The sequence below is a fragment of the Lagenorhynchus albirostris genome, chromosome 13 (assembly GCF_949774975.1).
Source record: "Lagenorhynchus albirostris chromosome 13, mLagAlb1.1, whole genome shotgun sequence".
Taxonomy (NCBI): Eukaryota; Metazoa; Chordata; class Mammalia; order Artiodactyla; family Delphinidae; genus Lagenorhynchus; species Lagenorhynchus albirostris.
This window is the reverse complement of record NC_083107.1, coordinates 5,805,764-5,827,088: the sequence shown is the minus strand read 5'-3', so window position 1 is coordinate 5,827,088 and position 21,325 is coordinate 5,805,764. Positions and strand designations below refer to the sequence as shown.

The window sequence follows — 21,325 nt, the reverse complement described above, 5'->3', positions numbered from 1 at the left end:
ACATTCCTACACCCCATCATTGGGCCACAATTTAGAACCCTGTTAGATGGACTCAATCATTCAGGGCAGCCAAACTTCCTGGGGAGCCTTTGTAGTTCACTGAAATAATCTGCATTTTCCATCTAGCAATAAATTCTATTTTTTGAATCCTGATAACATGATTTACAACAAAAGACTATTTAGCTTTATGAATCTGAGAAATAAAGTCTGGTCAAAACACTTAGTGAAGCCAGATCAGATTCCCACCAGCACTTACCCCCACAAGAGGGTACAAGGGGCGTGGCACCAAATGCCAAACAAGTAACATTACTCAATTTGTAAGTTGCCACGGCCTCCTCAAAGGGTTTCTTTTGCCAGGTGAAGCAATCACTGTCCAGGGCTAAGCCAGCATCCTTGGGTTCCATCGAAATTAGTTAAATTCTCTTGGTGGTCAGTTACAGATCCTTTGAGGCATTTTTGTTGTTGTTGTTCAGTCCTGAGTGCATAACCTCATTTCCAAAACAAAATTCCTTGGGAAATGCTCCTGAGGTCTCCCTCCCCTGGATGCCTTACCTACTTCTTTGACCTCTTCAAATTCTACCCACTGCCCATCTCAAGGCCCAGCTGCCCTTCCGCAAGCCCACAAGACCTACAGATCCATCATTCAGCAGACACTCTGTTGACAAATAATAAATTTGTAACAGTGACAACAACAAAAACCAACCAAACTCCACCTTGACCAAGCTGTACCCACACGCGGTCCCTACTTCCTCACCACCCACCAGCAGCCTCCAGCCCACCCCTACGCCACGCCAACCGGCACCCAAACTGCTCTCGCTGAGGCTGCCAACGTCTTACAAGCCTGTTCCACATGACGTTGCACAGTTGATCCCTCTTCCCTCCCTCCTTCTTAAATACACTCTTCTCTTGCCTTCTAGAAAAATCCACTCTGCTGATTTGCTCCCCTCCCCAGCCACTCCTCACCCCCCTCTGTGGTTTCCTCCTCTGTCCAGGCCTTACTGGACAGCTCACAGCCCGTCAAAGCTAACTTATCCAAAGCAGGCTCTCAGAGGCCACAGGGCTTTTGCACATGCTGTTTCTTCCACGCGGAAGGCTCTTTCTCTCACTCTGCAGCAGGCTAGCACCATCCTATACACCCTGCAGGTCTCAGCTGAGATCACAGGTCCTCAGAGAAATGCTCCCTGATACCTCAAGCTAAATTAGCTTCCGTGTTATTCCCTCTTACACCCCCTATACTTACCACCATTGATAATTCTGTATTTCATGGTTTAATACTGCCCCCCACCAACCACAAGCACCTTGCCCCCTCCAGACCGTACGCTTCATGAAAACAAAGGGCCTGGCATTGTTGGATGCAATATTCTTTGGGCTTTTTCTTCTTCTTTACATACAAATAATTAAGTGGATTTTGCCAACGTGTCTATAAAATATAACAGTTGGAAATATAAACACTTCCACAAAGCAAAAACTGCTGTTGTTGTTATATTATCACTGTTTTGCAGGTTAAGGAACTGAGACCCCAGAAGGAATGGGATCCAGTTATAGTACCCTACCTATAGGAAAGGGACAAAAATTATAAATGTATTATAAGTGTATAACTCTAACCTGATTTCTTCTCTGGAGGAAAACAATCACCCAGAATAGATATATTTTAATTTCAAATAAAAGTACCTGTGGTTAGAGTAGATGCATTTCTGAAAATAGGTTTTAAGCCTCTGTGAAACTGACATACCCCACATATTTGATACACTTTGAAGGCTAAATATAGTTTACTGAGAGGACAAATATGTGAAGCAGGGCAGTTCAGGAATCACGGCCATGAAGCACTAATACGACTGCTTCAATGCCTCTCCTGACCCCGTTACCCACAGGATCCCCATTACCCAGAAAAAACGCCAAGCTCTCCCAAAGTCTGCATTCTGTATTTTATCCAGTTTACATGTGCATGGAAAGGAGCATCTAACTGGACAAGGCCCATGAGAAACCCAGCAGCCCCTTCCTGCTCCCACTTCCCGGCTCCCCGAGGGCAACCACTCCCAGCTCTTTACTAGTTTTTTTCCCATTTACCTCCACTTCTCCGGGAACATGCTGGTACGATTACTTCTTCAATTTTCCATATGGGCATCGGCTGGCAACTTCCAGAAGTGGAGGATGTATCTCCCCGTTCACTCAGCAACCCCACCTGCCACTCACTCCTCAATTAGGCAACAGCCTGGGTTAGACCCGGAGTCGATATTTACATTATTGTAACGATGTAAACATTAGTGCAAGCTGAGCTTTGTAGTAAAAGGATGAAACCTTTCCTAACCTACACAGCTTTTTATGTTCCCTGGAGCTGACAACTGTCCTGGAATTCTTGGCTCATTCAGCTTTCTATGTGTCAAGAATTCATCCACAAGCTCTCCCCTGGTGAGCGCATGCTCCTCCAACACGTGCAAGCGCAGGCGTATCCATGCTCTATCAGTTTCTCTTCTCCTAGGAGTTGTCCTGGAGCCTCCGCCCTGCTCCTATCTGGACTGAGGACCAGACTCTCATTTAAGGCTCTCCCTTCACCATCATCACAGAGATCCCCTTCTACAGATTTCTTCTTAAACAAGTAACAAAAAGCACAAACTATTAGAGGACAAGAATGGTACATCTGGCTGCATGAAAATTAAGAATTTGGTCCTTTCAAAGACCCACAACAGGGCTTCCCTGGTGGCGCAGTGGTTGAGAGTCAGCATGCCGATGCAGGGGACACGGGTTCGTGCCCCGGTCCGGGAAGATCCCACATGCCACGGAGCCGCTGGGCCCGTGAGCCATGGCCGCTGAGCCTGCGCGTCCGGAGCCTGTGCTCCGCAACGGGAGAGGCCACAACAGTGAGAGGCCCGCGTACCACAAAAAAAAAAAAAAGAAAAAGACCCACAACAAAAATACAAAGCCCAAGCATGGAGTGAGATTTTTCAATACATATAATTGACAAAGAATACAGAACACATAGACACATGTGCATGCACACATACAAAGACACACACACACAGCTCCTAAGATAAGAAAAAGACACAAACCTTTCTCAAAAGGCAAAACAAATACTTAATAAACACATAAAAAGATTCTTATCCCTATGAGGGAAACACCATCTCGGTGGTTCTCAAATACTATTTTAATACCTACTAGATTGGCCAAAAGTAACATCTCTGACCATGTTCACAGCAGCACTATTTGTAATAGCAAAACAACAGCAACTAGAAACCCAAATATCAACTGACAGGAGAATGAACGAATAAATCAATCAACAATGGTATATTCATTCAATGGGTCACTACCCAGCAATGAAAAGAAATAAACATGGTTACATGCATCAGCATGGTTCAATGTTAGAGAAACATAATTATACATATAAAACTGGAACTATAATGGGGGAGGGGGGCAGAAAAATAAGCTTCGGAAAAAATACATAAAGTGTGATCCCCCTTGTAAAGAGTTTAAGAAAAAAACATACAAAATGAAACAATGTGTTGATTAGGGATACATGTAAATGTGTCAAAACTATAAATAAAAGCAAGGGAGTATTAACACATAATTCAGGATATTAACGCCCACAAGATTTCATAATTTAAAACTTCAGGCAAACTATCATCCCATTATATTTGAATATCCATTCTCTACTAGTAAGTATTTATTCAGAATAAAACCAATCACACAGTACCTTTTCCTAAGGAGACCTTACTGGGGGCTGTTTATTTTGTTGATTTCTCTTTCCCTTTTTTTAAAGTTAAAAAAAAAAAGGAGGGGCTTCCCTGGTGGCGCAGTGGTTGGGAGTCCGCCTGCCAATGCAGGGGACACGGGTTCGTGCCCCGGTCCGGGAAGATCCCACATGCCGCGGAGCGGCTGGGCCCGTGAGCCATGGCCACTGAGCCTGTGCTCCGCAATGGGAGAGGCCACAACAGTGAGAGGCCCATGTACCGCAAAAAAAAAAAAAAAAAAAAAAAGGAAGCAGAAAAATAATAAAATCTAATGGTTACAACACACCCACCAAATGTTCAAGCATATTAATGACTCAGATTCGTAGAGCTGTGTAAGTTGGCTGGTGATGTGCTGGGAAAATCATTCTGGGTCTGTACAGGATCATTTCCATAAAGGTTACCAACAGGGAGTTCTAACAGCTGGGCTGGCGCAGCTGACAAACAACCACTAATCCTTACAAGCACATAGGGCGGGTGTGTGAAATGGCAATAACAACCCTCTGTATTATTTATTCCGAAGGTTTTCTTCGTAACCTCCATTTTCAGGATCATGCGAAACACTTCTCCACCTCAAAGGCTCCCAGCTATCAATTCTACGTGGGCGTCCGTGTATTCACTAAATACATATCAACAGCGCTCCAGCCACAGTGACAGCAAGGATTCCAGTGCAGGCAGCACAGTGGTGAGGGACGCAGACCTGGGACCTCCCTTCTGGAGCTCAAGGTCTGGTTTGCTCGAAACACATAAAGCCACAAAGAGCCACATCACAACAAACAGTGGTCAGTGTTATAAAGGAAAAGTAGAGGGTGGGACAAGAGGATGGGGGCAGCGGGGTCCATGTCCAAGCAGGGAAGCTTAGGCTGAGACGGGAAGGGGAGGTGTGAGCACCCCAGGCAGAGGGGACAGCCCGTGAAGGCCCAGGAGAGGAAAGTGCCCGACACTGGAGGGTCTTTGCTCGAGAGCAGAAGGCAGAGGAGAAAGAGCCTTAGAGGTGGTGCAGGGGTAGCTCACGCGAGACCCCAGGAACCGTGAAAATATGTTCAGGGCTGCTTTTGAATGCAATTGACTAAAGCTTTACAAAATAAGAGGGGAAAAAACCTGTGCTGGAAATACGATCAGATTTACTACTTTCATTTTAAATAAATCCCTCCTTGATCCAATGCTGCCAGAATATGGCTCAAGTAGATGAATTCTTTAAACGTTCCAAGCCTCCCAATCATTTCCAGCTCTTCCTAAAGAGCCCCAATTAGGCTGAAACAGCCTTCACTACCCACACATTTGTACCTCGTATTATTTCCTGGAGTGACACAGCCCAAGCCTTGTTTGATTATCTGATTACAAATGCATGGCCCTTATTATGTTCTCATTAAATGCATCTGTTGGGAACCCCAAGGCTTTTGTTAATGGCTTATCAGCCCTTAGAGATAACACCAGTAACTTTACTTATATAAACCTTCTGATTTATGCTCCTGGAATCAAAGTACTTCTGCTGTTTGTGATTCCTTCCTTGTTGTGCTTCTGGAAAACAAGACCGAAGTATGGAAGACTCTAGAGCCAATATGTGGGGAGTCTGCACAATGCAACGGCCGCCCTGTTGAGCCAAAGGGGTTTTGCTGGTGGCGGGGACGAAATCCACCACCAACCTCAGCTACCTGAGCAGGACTCAGCTGACGTCAGGCGGGCTACATGAAAGGCCACACTGGTGCTGGGCTTCACCATTCCAGCCATGGCACAGAGTCATTCTGAGCAAGCTCTGGGAGCCCCACGGGAATCCCTAGATGAAACTCCCCCAGTCACGGGGACACTGTTCCAAAGGCAGGAGACGATTCACCCTGGGTACAGCCGGCCACTCACCCAGTTCCCTTTATGTACTAGGATTTAATGTGGTCAAAGACCCCCGTATCCAAATCCTGCTGGCACAAATTGCTATTTAAATATTTAAGCTTCTAATTACACTTAGTAAATCCTGCGCTAATAGATAAACGTCGCTTACATCCTTCACTACTATGCAAACTATTTTACGACACTTCTGTTCTAAGAAGCGCTCTTGTTCTTCGGTTTTTTTAAATGTTACTTTGCTTTGCTTTTCTTCAAACCTACCAGGTGACGAGCACAACTAAGCCCTTCATGTATGTTGTTTATTTTCATTCTAACCCTTATTATAATCGGAAGCCTTGTGCATTGCTGATGGGAAAGTAAGATGGGGTAGCCATGGTGGAAAACAGCTTCTAACACTCTAAAGTTAGTTTTTGTTCGTGCCTTAAGGCAGAGTTATAACGAAGGCTCAAAGAAGCCAAATAAACTGGCCCAGATCTGTACCCAACAAACTTATCTTGACTCCAAAGCCCATATTTTCCACTCCCACTCCATACTTCCTCCCTTGACCCTGTTAGGAAATCGGTTACCCCATAACTGCTACAAATGCGGTGACAGGAACAGGGGCCAAAGAGAAACACTCTGAAAAGTAGAAAACATCAATATGTGATTCAAATTATAACTTTTAAACTGCCAGCCTCTTTGGGGAAAGAAATGCAAGATTATACAGGAATGTGCGTAATAAAACACTGAAAAATAAATAAAATCCTTCAGAGGGGCACATCTGGGTGGTGATATTCGGTCTTTATTTTTGTTGTTGTTGTTGTTAATTTATTTTTAGCTGCATTGCGTCTTCGTTGCTGTGCACGGGCTTTCTCTAGTTGTGGCAAGCGGGGGCTTCTCACTGCAGTGGCTTCTCTTGTCACGGAGCACGGGCTCTAGGCGCACGGACTTCAGTATTTGTGGTGCACGCGGCTCGCAGGCTCTAGAGCGCAGTCTCAGTAGTTGTGGCGCACAGGCTTAGTTGCTCTGCGCAGGTGAGATCTTCCTGGACCAGGGCCCGAACCTGTGTCCCCTGCATTGGCAGGCGGATTCTTAACCACTGCACCACCAGGGAAGCCCATCGGTCTTTAAAGTTTCATTCATGCTGCTCATTTTAAGGGCATCAGAGACCCCCGGGGGCGGGGGGTGGGGGTGGGCAGTGATGCTGGGTGTCCTTCTGCCCACCACCTCCCAAAGGCTAACTGCTCCCACTCTGTTCTCCCAGAGCTGCACTTTTATAAGAAATATTCCCGCAGGCTGGAGACCGTATCCAAGGGAACACTGTATAACTTCACTTCCTCCCTTCCAGGGCAGCAAAAATCACTGTGTCAGGGGAGTTGTGGAAACATCTTACAATACTGTGTTCAGCCACACCATGTTCACACTGGAAGCGAAGGTCACTGCCTTCCACCACCACCTGCCCCCTCCCCAGCCCAGGATCTCCTTCTCGAAGCGGGTCCCTGGGGCTGGTAATTGAAGTCACCTGAGAGGCTGGTGCCCTGCTCCTTTACCCTCAAAGGAGAAGCTACAAAAATAGACAGGAGGTTTCAATTCCCACCCACTCTCTCCAGCTTTTGGGTGGGTCAGCCTGCAGGTACACAGGAAGCCGAGGAGAGAGAGGGCATGTTTCCTGGCCCATGTGATCAGCTCAGTCTGAAAGCTGAGCCTCCACACCCAACCAACTTTTGAGAAAAAAAAAGTGGGCTCCGTCATTCATGCATGGACTCAACCATCTATTCATCCTACAAATGTTAACTGAGCATATACGCAGGACTAGGCACCATCACAGGTAAAATACCTGCCCTCATAGACCAGACAATTTAGTAAGGGAAACAATGAACAAAATAAATATTTTGTATATTAGAAAGGGCTGTGGAGAAAATAAACCTGGAGATGTGTATAGGGAGTGTGTGTGTGTGTGTGTGTGTGTAAGCAGGAGGACGAATTACAATCCTCCAATGAAACAAAGCCTTCTATTTCTGAGGGTGGGCAAGTTTTCAACATGTCAGATTACTTTAAACGCCAATGGAGACCTCACATTTTTAAGCCCCTACTACCTAATCTCAAACTCAGCATCGCAATACAAGAAGAGACACTTCCTTTTACTGCTCCTTTACATTTTATCTCCAGCCCTCTTAATCATCCTCTACTCGCTTCTCTCCAAAGAAAAGCCTAAAACCAGTCAGAATGCACACCCATTGATTTCAGAGATAAACTCAGTTTAACCTTTAAATCTTTGAAATAAATTGCTAAATATCTGACAAATTAGAATTCTATGTTTTCTGACAACCGCCACCAACATGCAGCTGGCCTCTGTGTCACGTGTTTTGATTTTACAACATTCATAAGAGCCCCAGTAAGACCAGCCATCGGAGGATGTGGTAACAGGGTTGCCTAACTGGTACAGCCACTGGCTCCCCGGCTAAATGTCCAAAGGCGGAGTGTTCAGCTGCCGTAGGGGATGCCACCCTTTCACAATCACCAGGAGGTTCTGAGTCTCCAAGAAATAAAGCAAAGTGCCAGGGGTCTTTTTGTGGGGAATTTTCCTCCCTTTTTTGGCCAATCTTACTGCCTTCAAGAATAAGAAAATTGGGGGCTTCCCTGGTGGTGCAGTGGTTAAGAATCCGCCTGCCAATGCAGGGGACACAGGTTCAAGCCCTGGTCCGGGAAGATCCCACATGCCGTGGAGCAATTAAGCCCGTGCGCCACAACTACTGAGACTGCGCTCTAGAGCCCGCGAGCCACAACTACTGAGCGCATGTGCCTAGAGCCCGTGCTCCGCAACAAGAGAAGCCACTGCAAGGAGAAGCCCCCGTTCACCGCAACTAGAGAAAGCCTGGGCACAGCAACGAAGACCCAACACAGCCAAAAAATAAATTAAAAAAATAAAGAAAGAATAAGAAAATTGTGCATACTCACAGCAAACCCAAACCAAAGTAAAGCCCAAAGGCACAGGTGCTACAGCCCTGCTTGATTTTGGAATGCAGCAGGAGTGAGAGCATCATTTTGAGTTCATCTCAGACAGACTGGACCTCAAAGCAGGCTCTCCAGCAGGGAAGGCATCCTGAACCTCCATCAGGCACGGGATCTGAGGCTTTGCCCTCCAGGTCTGGACCCACCTCCCCTGCTGGATGGTGAATAACCTGAAGTCCTTCCCAAAGTAGCCACAGGAGGAGCATCCCACAGTCAGTGTGTGCCGAACTAAGTCAATGAACGTTTGCTGGACCGACGTTCCTATGTTTGCTGTCACAAATCTTCAAGCCCTGTCCTCACCCTCTACTAAAGGAGACCATTTATAGCCCAGGTGCTGTGTTTAACGCACCAATGATTAAGATACACAGCCTTCAAAGGACTGGGGAGATGAACCCCTCCTCTGGCCTCTTCGCCTCTGATGAGCCCCACAGGGCGCCACCAGCCTCCGTTTCCCGAGAGCCCAGGCACTAAGTGTCACTGTGCTGCCCAGGGGCCCAGGAGGCCCACCCAACCTCCTACGCTAACTCCCCCACTCAGAGCTTCACAGAGCTCGCAGAGCAGGCCCACCTGCTGCCCACCACGACCACAGGTCACCCCACTGCCCCTTCCATCCAGAAATCCCACCAACTCCGGCTGACTCCTTGAGGCTCAGTGAAGTCTACCCTCCCTACCGAATCCAACTGCCTGCTTTCCGGCCTCCCCGGCCTAAAGTGTGGGAAGGGTAATGCCCTGGTTCTGCCCTTTCAGGACGTATGAATCGCATTTCCCCGTAGCCTTTACTCCAGGAGGGCCTCCCCCAGAATAAACAAGCAGCAGTCACCAACAATGGGCCCAGGGATCCAAGCTCGTCCCCTTGACTGCCCTCTCCCCCGCCCTGGTCTCCTCCTTGGCATAAGGAGGGACAAAATGGGAAGATCTAAAGTCCCTCTTATTTCAGATTCCAAAATCTGAAATTCCATATAGCTTCCCTAGATACAACTGGAAAAGCCTCATATTGTTCCTCTGTTGACCTTTTAAACAGGTGTCCCAGCTAATGCAAGTTATCCAAAGGCCTGATTTTCAAGGAGTTTTGGACCATAACTTTTAGAGGAAAAAAAATGTTTTTTTTTTAAATAAATTTTACAAGCCTGAGTTTTTTTCCTCCTTTCATTCCTAGGAGGAAAGTGAAGGGATGGGGGCGGGGAACTGACCTGCTCAGTTCTGCTATTAAGATCACGAGCTCGCGATTCGTACCACCTGCGTTCCTCCTCCGGGCGTGGAGACCGTCCCAGGCCCGCCCGGCCCGCCTCGTTCACCCGCCCGACAGTCCCGGATTGCCAGAGCCTCCCGAGCTGCGCCCCACCGTGGGCCGGCCGTGTGTCCCCAGCCGCGACACCACCTGGAGCCTCGGGCGCGTCCAGATGGCCGGGGCGCACCCGCTGTCACCTGGCCCCGCACGACGGCCCCGCTCCTCCCCGGGCGGCCCTCGCTCCAGCCGGCGTCTCTCCTTCGCTTCCCGAGCCAAGTCTGGCCTCCGGGCGGTCACCGGGCCAGGCGGCGAAGGCACCTGCCCCGCCCGGGAAAATGAACGAGCCCGCAAGTCCCTTCTGCCACCACCTCGACGGGAGTTTGCAGGAGAGAGGCAGGAGAAAGGAAAACAAGCCCGAGGCAGGGCCGGCCCGGCGTCTCCCACAAAACCGCCACCTGCGCCGCAGCCCCGGACTGGGGCCGCAGGCCTGGCGGGGAGCGAGGTCCGGGCCCGGCCGTTGCGCCCACCCGCCCCGGCGCGCCCCTTACCCGTGAGCCGGCCGCCCCCCTCGCCGTGGCCGCGGCGCCGCTGCAGGATGAAGTAGCAGCTGCTCTTCTGAGTCACCCAGAGCTTCAAGGCGTTCTTCAGCAACACCTCCTCGGGCTTGAGCCACATCGCGGAGGTCCGGCCGCGCCCGCGGGCCCCGGCTCACATCGCCCTGGCCGCCGGGCCGAGCCCACTCGGGAGGAGGAGGAGGCGGCGGCGGAGGGGAGCGCAGCCAGCCGGCGCCCTGCGCTCGTGAGTCCGGGCAGCGCGGCGGGCGCAGCTCGCCGCTCGCGGCCCGCGCAGAAAAGCGCGCAGGCCCCGCCCCGGCCCCGCCCACGGGTCGCTTCGCCCCGCCCACCGGCCGCGCCCCGCCCACCCCGCCGGCTCCTGCGGCGCCGCCAGGGTTTCCGAGTCCCGGCGGCTCCAGCGCAGTTCCGGAGTGGAGGGAGGAAGTCCAATCCCGGCTGCCGGGCTCCCCGCCTCTCCCTCTACGCTCGCGGCGGGCGCCGCGGCCCCTCTTCTCTCCAACGCCCCTGCGGGGAGACAGCCCGGAGAGCAGCAGGAGGAAGAGGAGGCGATGGTGAAAAAGACATCTTGTTGTCCCAGCTGCAGTTTGCCGAGCTAGGGCATTTACCTTAGGAGGGACAGAATGCACCCCAGGAAATCCACGTGTGTTTGGAATAACACGGCACTTAAAATAACAAGAAATGTTTTTACAAATAACCAAAAAACAGCGTTAAAAGCTAAAAATTATTTTCCGAATTTTTTAAACGCTGAGCGTACGTTTTCCGTGATCTCACGAGGGATCCCTCGGAGCTGCTGAAGAAGCGGCGATGTTGTAGGACCCTGCGGCAAGGTTCACACCAAACTCAACACCGGACGCCCCTCGTGGGCACAGAAGATGCCGATATTAGGGCTCCCCTGCAGGTCCCCTACCCAGGAACGAAACCAGGCACGCTGGTTCTCAGAGAATTGAAAAGCTGAGAAGTATGGAGTAGGTGATAGTAAAGAAAAGCTATAGCGAATATGCAGGTAGGGCTTTAAAAGTATTTCCTCAAAGCGTGGTAGAAATAGACACGTGGACGCTGGCCTTGAACAGCTGAGGGGGACTCCGAGGCGTCTCCTCAAGGAAGCAGTTAAATCCAACATCCTAGAAAGAGAGGGAAAGAAACTCCAACATGACCCTCGGGTTTTGACAAAGGGACCCCTGACAACATGTGACTTCATTAGGACAAAACTGAAGTAAAGCTCCCACAAGATTCCTGGGAACTGAGTAGAACTGCTTCACTGGAGGCCAAGGAATCTGTCTGTAGAGGATCAGAAACCCATATCTGACCCAGCACGTGAGAAGCCAGGTAAGAGCCCTGTGCCCAGGACAAACGGGACCGCCCACCCAGGGGGCAGGGGCAGCTGTGGTCCAGAAGTGCAGGCCATGGACAAATATCCCCTGAGCACAACTGAGGGAGGGAGTCAGCTGTTCTCAGGGGGACTTGGGTGCCGCAGAGCGCTCAGGGTGGGCAGGGATGACTAGAAAATATTCCTTCCAGGAATAGTTGCCGGCACCCACCCCCGACGGTCAGATGCGCTGCCAGGCCCTGGAACTGCGGACATGAGTGGAACAGGGTTCCCTGCCCTGAAGGACTCAGGTAGGAAAGCAGGCACAAAGTGTCATGGGCGTCATGCTGGGGACAGTGGGGTGCACAGAATGAAGGGTCAGTTCCTCTGGGAGGGGACTGAGAAAACCCCGCAGAACAGCCGTGGTTTGACTGGGGCTTGGAAAATGAACGTGTTTGGCGCAAGGTCAAGTCGGGAGGGCAGGTCTAGTGAGCAGATCAGCACATATGTCTTTGTGGTTTAGGGCATACCTCTAGGGACAGACTGCCCTAGATCAAATCCCATTCCTGCTACTAGTTCACTGTGCAGCCTTGACCTTGGGCAAGATAGGAAACTCAGGGAGTCTCAGTCTACTCAGCTCTAAAATTGGGATAATCATAGCACCTCCTTTATAGGTACTATCCAGTGTATAATATATTCAAGTGCTTAGAACACACATAATAAATGTCAGCTATTATTACTAAGTGTACAGAAGTTCTTGGAAGTGCAACAATCCACATATACACTCACCCATATTTTAAACATTATTAAGCTCTTAATATCTGCCAAATAGTAAATATAAACTATATGACATTAAATCACGGAAAGTGATCTGTGAAAGCAGCTGGGAGAGGATGGGAAGGGTCCTGTGGGGTACGGTGCACTGACCTCTCTCTCCTCCCACCCACGAGGCTCCTGCCTGTGCCCATTAGCCAAGTCAAATAGAAGCCAAAAGGCAAGGGAGCCCAGGCGATGCCATCTGTAGAGATCGGGCTCCTGGGCACAGGGCAAGGTGAAGGTTGGAGAGGGGAACTGGAGGGGGCAGTGGAGAGTATCCAGCACAGGTGGTAACAGCTTCCCACTGTCACTCATCTCTGGGCACTCAAGGTTGGTGTTAGGGGTGTCCCCCAAAACACTCATACGTTGAAGTCCTAATCCCTAGTATCTCAGAATGTGACCTTATTTGGAAATGGGGTCATTGAAGGTGTAATTAAGTTACAATGAGCTCGTTAGGGTGGACCCTAATCCAGTATGACTGGTGTCCTTATAAAATGGGAAATTTGGACACAGACAGGCACAAAGGGAGAACAGCATGTGAAGATTACATGTGAAGATTGGAGTTAGACTATCACAAGCCAAAGAACTACCAGAAGCTAGGAGAGAGGCCTGGAACAGATCCTTCCCTCAGAAGGAACCAACCTTGATCTCGGATTTCCAGAAGTGTGAGACAATGTCTGTTGTTAAGCCACATACTTCGTGGTACTTTCTTATGGCAGCCCTAGCAAACTCATACAGGTGGCTTCCTAATCTTGCCCATGCCTGTTCAGTAGCAGGTCTCTTGAGTTGGGTTCTGTTTCCTGCCAGGACCTTGACTGACGCCAGGAAGGCCCCCAGCACACACAGTTCCTCAATATGGAATTCTGGCTGGGCTACTCACATATTTGTGCATGCATTGGGAGCAAAAGGGGTGTGGTAATCTATGACATAGAGCGGCCACAGGATTACTCAAGTGAGCCCTGGTGGTAGTGTGATGGGCAGATAGGGGACAAGGCGTGCAGGGCCGTTGCTGCTGTTACACTGATTGCTATGATAATGATGATAATTACAAAGAGTGTAGAGTGAGATGGCTGTTTCTGACTGCCCTGAAGAGTTTTTTTTTTAAATAAGCATGAAGTTTTAAATTTCAATCTCAATATAAAGATATGGTGGCATTCAAAGAATCCTTTATAGGGTACAGCTGCAGGACACACAGGGGTCATCCTCAGATCCTAAATATAATTGTTCAGGTTACAAAGTTGTTGCAAAGTTGCCGGGGGGGGGGGGGGGGGTGGTTTACTGAAGTATAGTTGATTTACGATATTGTATTAGTTTCAGGTGTACAGCACAGTGATTCAGATAGATAGTTATGTCCATTCTCTTTCAGATTCTTTTCCCTTTACTGCAAAGTTTAAGTGTTCAACCTCAGCAAATTCTCTTGCTAAGATTAGGACATTGACCACGAAGGAGCAGGACCATAGATTGTGATGGGAATATTTGGGTGGACACAGAAAAAGTGATAATTATGTGATGCCATAGAGGTGTTAGCTAACACTACAATGGCCATCATATTGCAGTATAAATGTATCAGATCAGTATGTTGTACACCATAAGCTTACACAGCATTTTATGTCAATTATATCTCAATTTTTTAAAAAGTTGAATGCAGAAACTCAAAGAAATGAAGAGGAGACAGAGAACAACAGAATTAGAACATATATTGACAAAATTATCCAAAACATTATCAACAAAATTTATTAAAACAAATGTGTAATAGAGGGACTTCCACGGTGGTACAGTGGGTAAAATTCTGCACTCCCAACGCAGGGGGCCTGGGTTCGATCCCTGGTCAGGGAACTAGATCCCGCGTGCATGCCGCAACTAAGAGTTCACATGACGCAACTAAGTAGTCCTCATGCCGCAACTAAAAGATCCCACATGCCACAAGTAAAGATCCTGCATGCTGCAACAAAGATCCTGCATGCCTCAATGAAGATCCAACATGCCGCAACTAAGACCTGGTGCAGCCTAAATAAATAAATAAATAATAGAGAAAACAGATAAACCCAAAAGTTGGATATTGAAAAATTAATACACTCTTTAGAAAGACTGATCAATAGAAAGAGAAAGAAAGAGGGAGGGGGGGGAAGATTCAAAATAGAGCTTCATAAATGCAAATAAAAAACATAATTGTAGATTCTAGAGATGCTGAACAAACAATACTAATATATTATTAAATTTTTTTAAAAAGCTGAGCTCCCGAACCCCAAGCCTCCCCTGCCTACAGAAGCAGCCCCTCTTCCCCTGTTTAAGGAAATTAGCAATCACTCACAAGAAGACCTTTCACCTGGGGCCTTTGTCTCCCATCTGGATGCCCGTTCTCAAAACCTGCCCACACTGCACCTCATTGACTCCAGGCCCATAGCAAGAATAAACTCCCCACTGAGCCCAGAAGAAAACCGCAAGGTCTGCTGGGGATGAGGTGGAGGTAGATTATACACCAAGGAAGTTGGAATATCTTGCCCATGTGTATTGAGAGGAAGCTGAGGGTCATGTATGGGAATGGAATCTACAGTGTTACACCAAGAGGGATGAAATGTAAGGTTGGAATCAGCAAGATTTACAAACGTACATACACTCACTCGGGACTCCTCATGTAATGTGTTATATTCAGCACATCTGAGTGGCTCTAAGGTTTGATTCCTTGGTTTATTGAAGCCTGGATTTAATAATGGCCTAAATTCAATGAGGATGAGATGCTAAAACTTCTCTGGCATATTGTAGACTAAGGAAAGGGTTTGAAGGCTTAGGAGATTAGAATGTTTGAGTTGATATATTATATGCAACCTACTCAACCAACACCCCACAAGCATACCATACCCCTGGCCATCAAGACCACCACCCTACAACCACAACATGCATCTTCATCAAGACATTGAGAAATGTGGGAAACTTCTTCTAGTAATGGCAGTTAAAGACCAATCCTCCCGCCAAAAACCACCATAAAAGCTGGACAAAGTATTGTTTTTAAATCTGTTTCTTCAAGTCATGAGAGAACTACTGTGGCAGCAAGGACTTGAGGCGGCAAGAATCTGAGGAGGTGAGCCAGACATAGGATCAAGTTCTTCCCCTCTAAGTATTTGCAGATTCCAAGTGGCAGCTCGGAGACTAAGAAGCCAAGCACACCTTCTGGACATTTACAGGGCCAGAGAGATAAAAACTGGAGTTAGGATCCCCAAAGCGTTACTTCCTCAGAGTAGAGAAGACCCAGAAGAAGACAAGCCTTCACAAAGACTAGACCTGCCAAGCCCACAAGCATCCCAATGCCTGATTCAAATGCTTCCCCCAACCTTAATGACCCACCAGGAGCAAAAGTAAATTCTCCCAATAGATGATAACACCATCCAAAGACTCACTTTTTTTCCATGGTCTTTCATACTCCATATTCAGCATCAATACATTACCAGGCATAAGAGGAAACAAGACCACATGACTAAAAATCAAGAGAAAAGAACAAAACCTATTAGTAACAAATTCATGAAATAGCCAGATATTGGAGTTACCAGATACAGAGTAGAATATATGTAAATAATAAGTTCAAGAATTGCAATGAAAATATAGAGAATTTCAGCAAAGAAGTGGAGATATATATATATATATATGTGTGTGTGTGTGTGTGTACACACACACACACACACACACACACACACACACAGGTCAAATAGAAATCCTAGAATGGAACAATACAATACCTGAAACTAAGAACTCCACACATAGGTATAACAGTAAATCACACAAAGTGCATTGGTGAACTGGAATATTAAAAGAAAATAGCCAGAGATTTCTCCCAAGAAGATATGCAAATAGACAATAAGCACATGAAAAGATGCTCACCATCATTAGCCATCAGGGAAATGCACATCAAAGCTACAGTGAGATACCGCATTGCACTCACGAGGGTGGCTGTAATTAAAAGAAGAAAAAACATGGACACTAACAAGTGTTGGTGACACTGGAACTGTCACACATTGCTGTTGGAAATGTAAATGGTGTAGCCACTTTGAGAAACAGTTTGAAAGTTCTTCAAAAAGTTAAACATGAAGTTACTATTGACCCAGCAATTCTACTCCTAGGTATATATACCCAAGAGAATGAAAACATTGAAGACCTATGTTCTGGATTCCCTGGGTGGTCCAGTAGTTAAGAATCCATCTTGCAATGCAGGGGACGCCAGTTCAATCCCTGGTTGGGGAACTAAGATCCCACACGCCACAGGGTATTACTAATCCCGCACACCACAACTACTGAGCCCGTGCTCTGGAGCCCACACACCACAACTAGAGAGAAGCCTGCGCATCACAATGAAGAGCCCACTAAGACCCAACGCAGCTAATAAATAAATAATTTTTAAAAAGGAAAGAAAACCTATGTTCACACAAAAATTTACATGAAGGTTCATAGCAACATTACTCGTAATAGTTAAAAAGTGGCAACAACACAAATGTCCAACAACATGTACACAACATCTGTTATATCCAAACAACAGAGTATTATTCAGCCATGAATGAAGTACTGGCATATGCCCCAATGCAACATGGATGAATCTTGAAACCCACTATACCAAACGGAAACCAGACATGAAGAAGCACATATTATATGATTCCATTTATATGAAATGTCCGGAATAGGCAAATCCATAGAAGTGGAAAGTAGATTAGTGGCTGCTATGGGCTGAGGGGAGGAATGAATGGGAGAAATTAAGGGTAACTGCTTTATGGGTACAGGGTTTCCTTTGGAGTGATGAAAATGTTTTGGAAAATGGGGTGATGCTGGCCTAACATTGTGAAGATACTGAAAACCACTGAATCGTACACTTTAAAAGATAACGTGTAGGGCTTCCCTGGTGGTGCAGTGGTTGGGAGTCCGCCTGCCGATGCAGGGGACACGGGTTCGTGCCCCGGTCCAGGAAGATCCCACATGCCGCGGAGCGGCTGGGCCCGTGAGCCATGGCCGCTGCGCCTGCGCGTCCGGAGCCTGTGCTCCGCAACGGGAGAGGCCACAACAGTGAGAGGCCCGCGTACCGCCAAAAAAAAAAAAAAAAAAAAAAATGAAATGAAAGCACGCCACTCATCAAAACTTCATCACCACCATTTGCTTAGATTTAGGGTCAGGTTACGGTTAGAGCTAGGGTTTTGTCAGGTGGCTGACCAAATTGGCCACAGGTTTGTTAAGAAACACTAAAAGCCTCTTCTCCGGGAGTGGAGGGAAGCTGCATGTACAAGTCCGTCTGTGTCATCATTGCTTCTACTTGGGGTTGGCTCTGGGCTGGGAATCCTCTCTAGACCCCCAGCCCTGACTCCTATGTCCCTGCCAAGACTGCCATGTCAGTTTCCTTCTCACCTCCTCTCTTGCCCCTTGATCTTCCCTTCACACATGCAATGGATAAAAACTGAAAACGAAAGAGGAATTGGAAATGAAAAACTGAATATTTCAGGACTTAGACCTGAAGCGCTGAGGAAATCCTAAGAGAACATGTTTGGTTTCTGTTCACAACCATGCTATTTAATTCTTAATAAAATTGTCAGTTTTGTTATCTATAACCCTCCATTAGTTTCCAATTAGATACTAAATGTAATAGTTTAAAATTTTTAATCCTAAACAATATATGTTTGTGAAATTACTGGTTTTCTTTTTTTCTTTTTTTTTTTTTTTGCGGTACGTGGGCCTCTCACTGTTGTGGCCTCTCCCGTTGAGGAGTACAGGCTCCAGACGCACAGGCTCAGCGGCCATGGCTCACAGGCCCAGCCGCTCCGCGGCATGTTGGATCTTCCCGGACCAGGGCACGAACCCGCGTCCCCTGCATCGGCAGGCGGACTCTCAACCACTGCGCCACCAGGGAAGCCCCTGGTTTTCTTTCGAACAGTACTTCTGGTCCTCCTATTTGACTTGACTGTCGGCTCACATATTTAGCTTTATGACTTCTCCAAATCGCGACTTTGTTTCCTCTTAGATCAGGAATCCTGTGAAGGGTGGCCCTGTCCTTTAGGGCATGGATGGTATTTCCACTCCTGACTGCCCATTTGATCTTAACATGCAGTGAAAGCCCCCCTGTGCTTGTCCGCATATTCCTATAACACTGCCTTCTGCCCCGTGGGCTCAAAGCCCTGCTCACAGTCAGTCACAGAATACGTTCTAGATCAGTTAAGTCAAAGAACATTCAGTGAGAATGTTCAACAGGCTAGCGCTGTCTGAAATTCCTGGGATGCAAAGATGAATGAATTTAATATCTGCCTCCATATCTTACCAAGGGGACATTCCCCCAAGGGCGAAAGCACACAGGAGGACCGCTATGCATTAAGTACAGTGCTTGCTGTATTTCCAATGTCACTCATTTTTCACAATACATTTGAAAAGAAAGTAAAATGAGTCCCACTTTACAGATGAGGAAACTCAGGCCCATAGAAAAATTTAGTACTTGCTAATAGCACGTATCTGGTAGGTGGCAGAACCAGCATTTGTTCCTAGGCTTTTCTGAATCACAAACTAACACTTTCTCCGTTAATGTGCACTTAGTTGATTTCAGTCTGATTCATAGAAGAGTAACATCACTTTTTTTCCTTACCATTACTTTCGATGAAGATTAGATCCATCACCCAAGTTCCATGGGCTTCAAAGAAGGCAGACCTGGATTCCAAATGCTGCTTCCCCATTTCCCAGCCGTGAGACCACAGGCAAGTTCCTTAACCTCTTACGGTTTCCATTTCTTGATTGGAATATGCACGTCTCACTGAGATGTTACAAGGCCTAAATAAGGTAAGCTAAGTCTCACACCTACCACAGGGCTTGCCCCACATACATCTTCCAAATGGCAACTGTTATAATCACCTCTGGGTTAATCCCACCCTGGCCCTGGCCACACGTGCGACATCTCTTTTCTCTGCCGGCAGTTCTGAAGGTGCTTTCAGGTGGTGAAGACATTCTCTCAAGCACAGGGGAGCATAGAACAGCAGAGGCCACTGGACTCATTTTTCACTTTTTTTTTTTTTTTTTTGGCAGTACGCGGGCCTCTCACTGCCGTGGCCTCTCCCGCCGCAGAGCACAGGCTCCGGACGCGCAGGCTCAGCGGCCACGGCTCACGGGCCCAGCCGCTCTGCCGCATGTGGGATCTTCCCGGACCGGGGCACGAACCCACGTCCCCCGCATCAGCAGGCAGGCTCCCAACCACTGCGCCACCAGGGAAGCCCCATTTTTCACTTTTAAATCCAGGAAAGGAGGTTAGTAAGTCACAAATCATGACCTAACCACATGAACCACTATTGAAAACAGACCTTAGTCAGTGTGGTCATACGTAGCTGGTAGATTCTTTTTTGGTAAATGTCAGTACTCACCACTGGTTTGAGATAAGTCAGGGCTGAGGGTCCCCCCACCCCACCCCCAGCCCCATACACTTAACAAAAGGTAATTTGTTTGAATGGAAGCAAGTCACAGACCAAACGCAAACATGTATTGAACATAAAAAGAAAGCCCAATATAGTCCTACACCGTGTTTTGGGTTTTTTTTTTTTTCTGAGATTTTTTGGCTGTGTTGGGTCTTCGTTGCTGTGCGCGGGCTTTCTCTAGTTGTGGCGAGTGAGGGCTACTCTTCGTTGCGGTGCGTGGGCTTCTCATTGCGGTGGCTTCTGTTGTTGCGGAGCACAGGCTCTAGGCGCGCTGGCTTCAGTAGTTGTGGCACACGGGCTCAGTAGTTGTGGCTCGCGGGCTCTAGAGCGCAGACCCAGTCATTGTGGCCCACGGGCTTAGTTGCTCCACGGCATGTGGGATCTTCCCGGACCAGAGCTCGAACCCGTGTCCCCCGCATTGGCAGGCGGATTCTTAACCACTGCGCCACCAGGGAAGCCCCTACACTGTGTTTTTTAAGCTCCCTAAGTCTCAGGTCTCACCGCACCTGGCATTATATGTTAATGTCAAGACAAAACCACAACCATGTCCCAGAAGTAATTCCCTGGTTGGCATCAGTCAACCAGAATCCTCTGAGTCAGAAGTTGGACATAGGACCATTCAGTTCAAGCCTTAGATACCATTCCAGGGATGAGAGGTGAAGGGCTTGCTAAATTTTAGCCCACCTATCTCTCAAACGAAACGAATGTCAACAATAAAATCACTTTTCTAACACCCATTGGACCAGTTAACAAATTCTCTGTTGTGGATTAGAGAGAAAGACAGCTGGAGTGTGGGCATTTGATTATATGCTCCCTAGCCACCCCTGGCGTGTGTATCTGTGCTTAGCATTAGGGTGTCTGATGCTGTATCTAGAGTGAGGATTAAAATATACATATATATATATTTTTTCAAGGTAAGTTACTGCCAACACTACAACCACTGTCTGCCCTCCTAGGATCACAGGACTCTACGGATCTGTGGCTTAGTTAGAATACAGCCATCACGACTTCACTGGCGGTCCAGGGGTTAAGACTCCATGCTTCCACTGCAGGGGGCTTGGGTTCGATCCCTGGTCAGGGCACTAAGATCCCTCATGCTGCGCTGCGTGGCCAAAAAAATAAATAAATAAATAACATAAAATAAAAGCAGCAGTTTAAAAAAAAAAAAAGAATGTAGCCATTAAAAGCACCCTCTTCAGGGACTGGTGCAGCGGGAGGGTCCTGGCATCCCCTTCTAGACTGTAGGACAGTTCATCTAACCTCTGCTTGCATTTTCCCCCCTATGTCTGTACTTACATAAAGAATGTCAACATGTTTGGAAAGAGTCCAACCAAATACAGTTCACGTCCATCTCCTTAGAAATTCCCCTCGTAGGGACTATGCAGCCTCAACCAGATCAGACTCTTCTCCCTGGAAAACTAAGGCAC

General features: G+C 47.7%; 1 protein-coding gene and 1 long non-coding RNA gene across 9 annotated transcripts in view; one reads left to right on the top strand and one right to left on the bottom strand.

Moving 5' to 3' along the window:
• The window catches only part of TBC1D8 (TBC1 domain family member 8), a 126,678-nt gene extending 116,057 nt beyond the window's left edge, over positions 1-10,621 (bottom strand). For all 8 annotated transcript variants that reach the window (XM_060168859.1, XM_060168860.1, XM_060168858.1 and 5 more), the window contains exon 1: positions 10,332-10,621. In XM_060168859.1, coding sequence (XP_060024842.1) covers positions 10,332-10,458 — 127 coding nt within the window. In that variant the 5' untranslated portion in view covers positions 10,459-10,621. The remainder of the gene's footprint in view (positions 1-10,331) is intronic.
• A 159-nt stretch (positions 10,622-10,780) lies between these two features.
• Positions 10,781-19,191, top strand: LOC132531803 (uncharacterized). The gene is made up of 3 exons (XR_009544230.1): positions 10,781-11,684; positions 11,877-11,975; positions 19,099-19,191. It is a non-coding gene; the product is annotated as an uncharacterized LOC132531803 (long non-coding RNA).
• The last annotated feature ends 2,134 nt before the right edge of the window (positions 19,192-21,325 follow it).